The sequence below is a fragment of the Pteropus alecto genome, unplaced genomic scaffold, assembly GCF_000325575.1.
Source record: "Pteropus alecto unplaced genomic scaffold, ASM32557v1 scaffold7, whole genome shotgun sequence".
NCBI classification, from domain to species: Eukaryota; Metazoa; Chordata; class Mammalia; order Chiroptera; family Pteropodidae; genus Pteropus; species Pteropus alecto.
The window spans coordinates 63960485-63971388 of NW_006494614.1; the positions used below are offsets into that span (position 1 = coordinate 63960485).

Consider the following 10904-nt stretch of genomic DNA (forward strand, 5'->3'; position numbering starts at 1 on the left):
AACAAACCAAAGAGCCCAGGAAGAATCCATTTCTTGGGAGGAAACAGACTCTGATCTCTGAGCCCGCCCTCCTTCGAACTGTGCAACAGATCCCAGGGGTTGGAAAAGTTAAAGCTCCCCTTCTGCTTCAGAAGTTTCCAAGTATCCAGCAACTAAGTAATGCTTCCATCCAAGAACTGGAGCAGGTCGTTGGACAAGCAGTAGCACAGCAAATTTATGTGTTCTTCACTCAGTCCAGGTGACGGCTCTCCTCACAGCATCTACTACGTTTTCCTCTTTAGACCACGAACTACCTTGTTTTCTTTTCATATTTAAAAACCAAGAAAAAAATTGTCCCTCCACAACTAGTGAAAGATGAGGTGAGACCTGAGTGGAACCTGCCAGTTATCCTGCCCTGCTCTCTGGGTGCTGGCATTTACATTAGTGGGCCCCAGCTGGCGCTGCCCTGATTCTGCTAGCATGAAGAGAGCAGGTGGGGATCTTCCTAAAAGAATAACTTTAGTTAGCGACTCTCAGATCCAGCAAAAAGCCAGCTTGGGCAGATTTGAATGTGTGACCTTGACCTGTATCTATCATGGAAAGGTCTTATCAAGTTTCAGGTGGTGGATATGACCTTCTAAAGGAAACAAACCTCCAATGAAGCACTGTGTACCATAAGTCCCTTGTTCTGAGTGGCAGAGCCGCTGTTCTTTGGGTCTGGTCTTAATATCCTTGGGCTTTGAGGGCTGCTGCCTGTGTAAATAAACACTTGTACAGCCTTTGTTCTTCCTCCCTCCCTCCCTTCCTGGTAGCTGCAGTTTGTTTATAATCAGTCACTGGGCACATCTGAACACAGAAAGCCTGGAGTCTAGAATACCCATTTAAAGATAAAAAGCCAATGTGTGTGGGGGGCAGAAAAGAACGTGTTTGTAAATGTATAGCCCAACAATGGGAAGACGCACAGGAAAATGACAGGAGCAGGTGTATCTAGAAAGGAGAGCTGGAGGCTGGGGGCCAAAAGGTACACACTTGCCCATTCGAAAAATAAATACAATAAAAGGTGCCACATGTTTTCAAAGATACTAAGACAACTTGAAAGTCCTGTTTTGTGACATGTTAGTAATTTTTAAAAATCAATAAAAACATTTGTGCATCAGGGTGGAAATAATTTGAAAGGAAGGAATTAAAGTGAAAAAGTCAAAACCATTAATACAGGCAAATGAATATTTATTTAAATACTTATATAAAAACGACCCTAAGAGCGGTGGATACATTTTCCCAAAGGTGTTGCTTCCCTTTTGGTATTGCACACTAGAAAACATTTTAAATTCTCGTTAACTCTCAAAATCAGATTTCAATGCTAGATATTTCTTAGCTATATAACTTGTACTATGTCAACGGTGACTCTTACTAGAATCACAGTGTCATCCAACTTATAGCAAGAGAAATCAGGTGGTAAGAATATCATTTTAAGAAGTCAAATAGAGCTTTAAACTTGAATCATTTACATCTTTACCTTATAAAATGTTTTAACCCATTTTAAAGACTTTTAAAATATATAATCATGTACTTTCTACTTGAGACAAAATGAAAAATGTTTTGAGTATCAAACAGTATATTATCTACCTTGTAGACAGCATCTTCATCTAACACTGCCACTGTGTTAGCAACTTTTAAATGACGTGAAACTGGAAGAAAAGCTAGTCCTAAAGTGTTTTATCTAATAAGTCACAACAAATTTGGCACTAGACTTTATCTGGAAATAGCATTCATGTTATGTAGAAATAATAGTAAAATCTTGTCATTTTAGGTTAATGAATTCCCCTCAGAAAGAGCTCTTTGGAACAGTTTTTAGTAACACTAACTTCTTAAGTCCATCATTATAGACCCTTGACCTGCCTTAATTTGGGCTTATCAGGCTTTTGGGCTTATCAGGAAGGATCTATTACCCAAGCCTGGAAACTATTACAAATAGGACCAATGTAGGTAACCTCAATTTAATCAATAGTAAAATCAATAGTAACTAAAAGTCATAATTGTAGCCATTTAAAAATAGCCATATTTTCAACACTATTCTATTTACAATACTTTATATAATAAATAACTTGCAGCAATATGGTGACATTCCTTGAATAAGTTTGTTTTCCACAAATTTCTAGAGGTTTCTTGTTACTTTCATTCATGAAGACATACATATCCATTGTAAGGTTACACTGTGAGAAAACAGAATTCGAGAATGTTTAGGAATTTTCCATCATGGCACCGATATGAAGGCTTAGCCCGCACTGGAAATGTTTTGGGCCTGAACATTTTTGTTTCCTCACGTTACTACAAAGAACTGTCGGAGCTGAGAATGCTGAAGGGAGAAGGCAGCTTCTTCTTGACCTGAGGCCCGGTGACCCCAACCGATGGGAGGCACAAGGTGCTGGCTGACTTCTGTCTGTTCTTGTTGGTGCCCCAACTCAAGAAAGAAAGCTTTTTTGAGATTTTCTTGGTCTTATCAGTTTTATCATCATCGTCATCTATGGCTAAGCAGATCATGGAGTAAGTTTTCTGCATTCCCACAGAGTACGTGGCACACTTATTATGCTGCACATAGAAAAGGAAGAAAAAGGGTGTTAGAAATCCTCAGGGTGTCTGATCAATGATTGCAAAGTTTGAGACTCACGTTCTGCACTTAAAGCGTTCTCTTTAAAGTTGACATAATTCTGAAACTCGGGTGACCAACACTTACATAGAATTAGGTTCTTAAAAACAAGGAAAATTTTTAAGGAATATACTCTAGTTACTATTTTAGGCTAAGGGCCACTACTCAGTTTTTAAGATTTATATATGAAAAAGTAATACATATTCATATTCAACAATATGAATACATTGAACAGTAGATGTCCCTCCCACCTTGGCTCTCAGGCCCGTCTCACGGTTTCTGGTACACTGTTAAAGGTAATGTTCATATACAGGTAATGATATGTGCGTAAGTGTAGGTCGCCATCTGTTTTTCCTTAAAAGGAATACACTACACACACCGGTCTGTGCCCTGCTTTCTTCACTTAGTGTATCTTGGATTTCAGCCCTCGCCATTAGGTATAGATCACCTTCATCCTCTTTAAAGACAATATAGAACCCACAGTGAGGATACTATTAACTTTTTTCCCTCTCTATTTAAACTGGTGAAACATACATAACAAAATTTACCATTTTAACTTTTTAAGGGATACGGTTCAGTGGCATTAAGTATGTTCATATTGTGGTGCAACCATCGCCACTACCCATCTCCAGAACCTTGTCATCTTCCCCAAATAAAACTCTGTACCCATTAAACACTACTATTAACTTTTAAAAAGGTTGTGTAAGACTCAAATAGGAAATCTGAAGAAACTGTTTTCTAAACAATTCCACGTGGGTTATCACCTGCTTCTAAGGTTTGCCTAACATTGAGATTGCTTTGTTCACCAAATGTTTATTGAACATCTATGTTCCAGGCACTGAAATCAGGCCATTTATATAAATATAATACATCTAAAGTGGTTGGGTACATTGTTCGTAATATAAATCAGGGAATTTGGGTGATGCAGCAATAAAGGAGGGTATTCACTATAAAATGTCCCTCGAGTGTGGCTCCTTAGGATGAAGTCTCTCTCCTTTTTCTATAAAACTGCCATTAATCTCACATGCTCTATAGGACACATGTGCTATCATTAGAAATAATAATAAACAGTCCTGGAGGTAGACTGGATACCTGCAAACATTTTTCAAACTTCACTAGCTTAGAGTCCGCTATGCAAAATATCCACTCCCTTACAAATACCCTCAGTTCTCTTCCACTTTGACCAAAGAAAGTCAACTGTAGTTTGACTCCATCCGCTGCGTCCCCCAGGCCTGCACCTAAATAGCGGCACATTACTAGAGGGTTATTTACCCAGCCAGAGGGCTTCCCTTGAAATTCTAACCCTGACCCCACACCTTAACCAAGCACCCCATTACCTAGTAACTTCGCTCCTTTTCTCCTAGATACCTAGATACCGAAGTTACCTAGTAACTTCGAAGTTACTATATTTTCCTAGTAACTTCGCTCCCTTTCTCCTAGATACCTTCTATCAAGCCCCTCATATGCTCTCCTGATACCCTTGCCTTATACTTTGTTGTATCTGTCCCCAATGACGAGTCCCCTCAAGATCCGGTGTGCCTGGATCTCATGCCCTCTCTCCTCCAGGCATCCCCCTTCCTGCACTCCTGTCTCCCAGACATTTCCCATCAGCACACAATTTTGCTGTGCTACACACACCCGCGCACACACACAAAATCACCTATAAAAAGCTTTCCTTTGCCCTATGTCCCCCCGCCCCCGGCCCCAGCTACCACCAGAATGTCTCTGCTCCCTTTCATAGCTCTTCCCGTCCTCCCACTTTTCCCATCATCTACTGAGCCCCCAACTACGCATTCATTCCTCACATCTTCCTGGGGCACCTCTCTGTAACTCTCAGGGCTTTACAGAGCCGTTTGAAACCACAGCCCTAGTCTAACTCTTAATTACACGGATGAGAAAACTGAGGCTGAGGGAGGGTATTAACCTGCTGGAGGTCACGCGGCTCGTTAACGCGGAAAGGGCCTTTTGATTCCAGGCCTAGGATTCCTTCCACTACATCAGTAGTTTTCAAACTGCGCTCCACAGGAGTCCTAGGGATCCTCATTGTGATCCAGAGAGAGTGGGGGAGCAGGTAATCAATTCAGTAAGGGCACTCAGCTTCATTCTCATTTGGTTTTATTTGAAGAAAAGTCTCGGCAGTTAAAAACAGTGCTCCAATATCATTTATCTAAAGTCCTTGCTGGGGTAAAATAACCACATTGTGGTTATTATAACACTTATTATGAATTGAAATGCACCCCATGCCGGGCACTGTTTTCTGCACTTTCCTGAGGCCCAGAGCTATTCCCTGACTTGCCGAAGGTCACACAACTGGTGGCAAAGCCAGGATGCCAATCCAGGCAGTCTGAGTGTAGAATCCTCGCTTTTAACCACTATATCCGATGCTTCATTGGCCTGGTTCAAAGATGTAACAGAATTGAAAGATAAGCCTTTCAATCTCTTTTCAGGCGCGTTGCTCTGTGAAGTCATGCCTCCCCTGGCTGTGCCTTCTGCTCTCGTCCGTCAGCCCAGAGCCCGGCTCTTTGATTCACCCTCCTTTTGGACAAACCTCTTTTCGGTTTCTGGTTGGGATACCTGGGATCACTTGTCCAGCAATTCTATGGATTCCGCCCCTCAAAGTACCATTTCTCATGATCCCTTCTCCCAAGGTGTTCTGTGAGTCCCTTTAACCTCTTTATTTTTTAAGATGCAATTCGCATACCATAAAATTTACCATTTTAATATAACTCAGTGGTTTTTAGTATATTCGCAGAGTTATGCAACCACTGCCACTACCTAATGTCAGAACATTTCCATCCCCCCAAGAAAACCTGTACCTATCAGCACCCGCTCCCCATTCCCCAATGTCCAGGCCCTAGCCCCTGGCACCCACTAATCTATATTCCATGTCTATGGATCTGCCTATTCCAGACATTTATCAGTGAAATCATACAATCCATTCACTCTCCAACCCTCTATAATCAGCTCTGCTGCCATCTCTGCTTGCGTCCTCCCATCCTGATGCCAAATATAGACACGGCTCCACCTCCCTCCCTCTCAACCTCTTACCTGCGTGCAACACAGCCAATCACATTCTCTGCTGGATTCTCTTCTCTAGACTTCAGCAGCTCCTTTTTATTCAACCTCTCTGAACTTGCCTTGGCAACTTCCTCTGTGCCCACTTCTCTTCTAATTGAACTAGAGATGCTTGTGGCATCTCAAGAGTTTAATCTTTGACTCTCAGCCCCTTACAGGCAATTTCATTTAGTCTCTTACAACTTTAAGTATCATCTCTAAGGTGATGATTCTTAAATATTTATTTCTATCTCTTCTCTCTTGAACTGAAGATTTGAACATCCAACTGCCTATGTTACACGTGCATTTGGATCTCCAATGGCACATCAAACACTGAAAGAAAGCATGACCCTTTTTTCTCTCTCCTCTACCTTCCTCACGCCCACCTGTTCCCATCATTATGAAAAATGATAAAAAGCTTTCCTTTGCCCCAAACTGAGGAGTCATCTCTTTCTACCATCATTTTACACAAATCATCTAGAAATCCAAAATATGTCAGCTCCAAAATATGTCTCGTGTACATCCACCCCTTTCCACCTATCCTGTCACCCATCCTAGCGTCAGCTGCTAACATCACTGGCCTGGTGGCTGCCATAGCCAACTCACTGCTGCCACTCGGCTGGCCTCCAGGCAGCAGACATTCTTCTAAAACAAACATCCTACCATGTCATTCTCCTTCTTAAAAGGTTCAATGGCTTCCGAAGTCCTACCACTGCCAATGAGGCCCTGTCTCCCTCTCACTGTTTCCTGCCATCACAATGCTCTGGCCAAAGGCCCTCTTTTTGTTCTTGTCACAGGGTCTGTGCACCTGTTGGCCCCCTGCCCAGGATGCTCCTCTTGTACCTCTTCAAATACAAGAGGTTCCTCCTCGTCACTCAAGTCTTTGTGTAAGCCCTGTCCAGAGGAGCCTCTCCCCACCCCCAGTCATTCTATTATGTTACATGTTTTATTTTCTTTACATTAATCAAAATCACAACCATTCATTTGCTTCTTTAGTGCCAGCTTTGCTAGGGCAGGGACCTTATCTGTCTAGTTTCAGCTGTAGCTCCAGTATAAGAAGGGCCTGGCACATAGCTAATGCTCAGTATTTGTTGAATGAATAAATGAATGTTATTATAGAGGGAAATCTCTAAGGTGCATTATGAAACACGGCAAAGTGTGGAAGAGTATATATGGAATGATTCTTCCCACCTGGAGGAAAAAAAGGATGTAACTATGTACATGAACTACCACAGGTATCAACACCTCCCAAGATCTCATGGAAAACAGCAAATGCTGTCTGTGACATGCGGAGATGGTCTTTCACATGATGTTTTAAGCCCTTCTGTTTCATTTGAATATTATTATTATTATTTATTATTATTTATGCCTACAGCAACTGGTCTTCCTAGGTGGTCTCCCATCCAAGTACTAATCATGCCCAACCCTGCTTAGCTTCCGAGATCAGACATCAAGCTTGTTCAGGGTGGCATGACCGCAGACCATGGACCATGGCACCACTGGGGCGCGAATGAATATTTTTTTACTATGGGTATGTTCTACTTTTGTAATTATAAAAAGGATATAATCAGAAAAACAAACCAATTGGTTATTTTATTTGCAGTTCTCCAGTGATCTCTTTGACCCAAGGCAGGCACATCTCAGCAATGACAAGCTTAGGCGTTCAGTCACTGTGGCATGTTACATATGCAGGCGGGAGGCAAAGGTCCCGGGAAAGACCTCTGTGGTTGGACTCACACGCAACAACCCTATTGACTGCCAGGGGTGTCAGCACTCACCATGGATGAGATGGAGTCCAGGAGGCTCACGACCTTCATCTCAATGTCGACCTCGCTAAAGCTCTTCAGCAGTTTCATAACCTCGCTCACTGTCAGCCACTTACAATCCACATTTTGAATGGAAACAATATAATCCCCTTCCTTGGCTCCTGCCAGCTACAAAAGTAAGATTTAAGTAAAGGTTAAGGTTCTGTTCATTCAATTTCAGTTTCCTAAATCCGTTTCCAAGCTTGTTAACAAAATAGACAACTGCATAAGTTTGCTTCAAGGAAGTAGAAATTAATCTTTTTCTCTTTGGGCCTGCAGCATCCATGAAAGGCCTTTTGCATAAAGGAACCCTAAAAACATTCACCCGCAAATATTTGGGCAGCTTTCTTTGTATTTTACTAGTGCCTCACTGCCTGCAAAGTGCCAGTGAGTTTTGCTCCCAATCCAGAATGGCCCGCGCTTACCGCGGCAGAGCAATAAGGATCCAGGAAGTGGACTTGAACTGGAGAGTTTCCTCTCAAAGTGAACCCCAAGTCCCCTTCTTCCGCAGTGAAGTGAATGCTTCGAGGAGGTGTCCATCTCTTGCTAGCCGAAAACAGAGATAAAGGGCCCTTTGGAAGAGAGAGAGCATCATTAGATCCGGCTGAGTTAGGCATTTGAAAACTAAAGGAAATATTGCCTTGTTGTCCTTGTAGATTTCACCTGGCTTTGCTCGGAGGCTAATGACACCACTAGGGTAATACATGCTACAGCAGTCACACAAGGACACGATTTGCCATTTTCTCTAAAATAGCCCACATATTTTGAATAAAATTATCTTAATTAAAGTCTCTAAATAAATCTAAAATATCTAAAAATAGCCTTTTCCATACTTGCAACATGTAAAACCTATCCCTTTAAGGTTACTATGAAATAAGTATTTAACATACCAGCTTCTGGAAGAAATCCGTTGCTGTCACCTTGGAGAACTGTGGCAGTATAATCTCAACCTCTCGCTCAGTTTTAGCTAGAAAAGATCATAAGGGAACACGTAAATATTTCTGTAATTGAAAGTTATCTTTGAAAACTCAGGTCTAAATCTTGTCTCTGAAGGGAAGAGGAATCAAACTTTTCATCTCCTACTCACTTGTCCTTCTGCTTGGTTTAAACAAATAGTGTAGAAGATGGACTACTGGTCAACCCTCTGGCCCTGTGTGACCTGTACCTTCTGTTTGGGTACCTACTATGTGCCATACCCCACTGTAGGGCTGGGAAAGCGTAGTGACAATCAGACCCATTCTCTGCCTTTGAGTAGCTTATTTCTATTGTAGTGGACTTCCTCTGGCACGCATATAACCCTACTGAGATGTAATCTATGTTTCAGGTGCGACTGTGACTGAAGTACCATGTCTCTCATTAGTGTTGTGTGATGTGAGGTTTGCCAAATCGTGTCCATCAATAGCTCAAATCGCCACCAGTGTATCTGCGGCAGGCCCGACCTACCCTTACCACGAGGCTAGTCAGCTTCTCCCAGAGGATCCCAAAGCAGCTTAAGTTACGTGGACAACAGGATAAAAATAAAACTTAGGGAAGAAGACTGGTGCAGAACACACCTCTCTAGTCACAGATGACCCTGTGACTTCTTAGAAACTGCCTGATACAGCATTGGGCTTGGACAGATGCTCATCTAGTAACAGAGTAGTGCCACAAGCGCTGGACGGCTTCACCAGGAGCTGTGTGTCTCCCACCCTCTGGGGAGGTCATGTCTCTACCTCCTGGCCATAGTATAAATAAGGGGTCCAGGAGGTAGCCAGTGTCAGTGAAGGAGAATCCCTGGGTGACGTTCCTGATTCCACCAACCAGTTTGGCCACCTAGGGCAAGGACTTTGATCTCCCTAAGCCTTCATTGCCTCATCTTAGGATGAGAGTGATACCAGGGCCTCCCTCATAGAGTTGGGAAAGAGCTGAATGAGATGCTGTACACAAATGGTGCTTACTATTGTGCCTGGCAGACCTCAAATGCTCTGTGGTATCAGCCAACATTGCTACAGCCCACGATTCTAGCTTGAGCAAGGCTCTGTGCCTTGAGCTGGTCCCTGAATACTAGGGGTGGAACTCAGAGACTAGGGACAGAAGTATAGGAAGTAGAATGGGAAAGGGTATGGATAAAGGGGGTTCCCTCGACTGGGCCACCGCCCATCCCCTTTCCCTAACTCCTGGAATGTTCCTTGTCATTCCTCACTGTAAAGTTACTTTCTCAAGGAGGTCTCCCCACACTTGCCCTCCAAGGCAGAGCTGACTGCCACCTCTCCAAGGGCAGCAACAACTGTCTAGTTCACCCCTGTATTCCTGAACCTAGGACAGTGCTCAACACCTTGGAGACCCTTAGAAAATGCTGGTGGTGCATGATCTCATTTATATGTGGAATCTAAAATAGTCCAACTCACAGAAGCAGAGGGCAGAATGGTGGATGCCAGGGGTGGGGGAGGGAGAAATGAGCTGTTGGTCAAAGGGTATGAAGTTTCAGTTATACAAGATGAATAAGTTCTAGAGACCTAACATACAGCATGGTGGCTATAGTTAATACTGTACTGTATACTTGAAATTTGCTAAGAGGGTAGATCTTAAGTGTTCTCACCACAAATAAGAAAGGAATAAAAGAAAATGGTAGCTATGTGAGGTGATGGATATGTTCATTAGCTTGATTGTGGGGATTATTTCACCATGTATACATATATCAAAACATCACTGCATACTATATATATATAATTTTCATTTTCAATTATACCTTAATAAAGATGGGGGAAATGATAATGCAAAAGCCAATGCTCAGTCTTTTAGTTGAATTCCTTTTAAGTACATAAATGCTTAGAAATCCTTCCAGGGATTTAAAAAACTGGAGCCAGAGGTAAAAAAACAGATAGAAAAGCAGAGTTTGCCAGAAGACATGGAATGTGGGTGAGTGTGGAATGCAGCAAAAATGTCAAGGTGAAAAGCAGTTTCAGAGGTCCCCTGACTAGAGGTGATGGCTGGAACTCCAAAGAAGGTTGGGAGACTTTAAAGAAAAAGAATTTTGAAGATGTGAACGAGAAAGAGTGGACGGTGAGAATGCCAGGAAGGGTAAGTGGGATTGGGCAAGAAGAACAGTGAGCAAAGCAGGTAGAGAGGGAGGTGGGAACAGATCAGGGTGGCGGGGTGCCCCGACCCCAAGGGAGGAGTGTCAAGGGGCAGCAGGGGAGTCATGTCGCAAAGGGGTTAACGAGGATGAGACCGTAAAGAAGCCCCTGGATCCGGACACGGGGAGACAGGCAAGAGCAGCGTTTTGCCCCCTCGCAGTGCCCAGTACTTAAGGGGTTTGCCCAACCCCTGCAGGATGAACGAATGAAGGCTGTGTGCCCCGAGTGCTCCTGCCTGTCACACAGGGCACACTCGGCACCTGGCGCAGGCACCCAGGTCACTCACAAACGATGTCGGGAACA

General features: G+C 43.1%; 2 protein-coding genes and 1 pseudogene across 2 annotated transcripts in view; 1 reads left to right on the forward strand and 2 right to left on the reverse strand.

Moving 5' to 3' along the window:
* Positions 1-1144, forward strand: part of FAAP24 (Fanconi anemia core complex associated protein 24) — a 3456-nt gene extending 2312 nt beyond the window's left edge. Inside the window, exon 4 of the mRNA XM_015600582.2 lies at positions 4-1144. Coding sequence (XP_015456068.1) covers positions 4-242 — 239 coding nt within the window. The 3' untranslated portion in view covers positions 243-1144. The remainder of the gene's footprint in view (positions 1-3) is intronic.
* A 45-nt stretch (positions 1145-1189) lies between these two features.
* RHPN2 (rhophilin Rho GTPase binding protein 2) overlaps positions 1190-10904 on the reverse strand; it is a 48858-nt gene continuing 39143 nt past the window's right edge. Inside the window, exons 11-15 of the mRNA XM_006926781.3 lie at positions 10888-10904; positions 8376-8452; positions 7911-8057; positions 7459-7614; positions 1190-2568 (exon numbers count right to left, since the gene is read on the reverse strand). The exon at positions 10888-10904 is cut by the window's right edge and continues 175 nt beyond it. Of these exons, the coding sequence (XP_006926843.1) occupies positions 2308-2568; positions 7459-7614; positions 7911-8057; positions 8376-8452; positions 10888-10904 (658 nt within the window). The 3' untranslated portion in view covers positions 1190-2307. The remainder of the gene's footprint in view (positions 2569-7458; positions 7615-7910; positions 8058-8375; positions 8453-10887) is intronic.
* Positions 7047-7162, reverse strand: LOC112475049 (annotated as a pseudogene).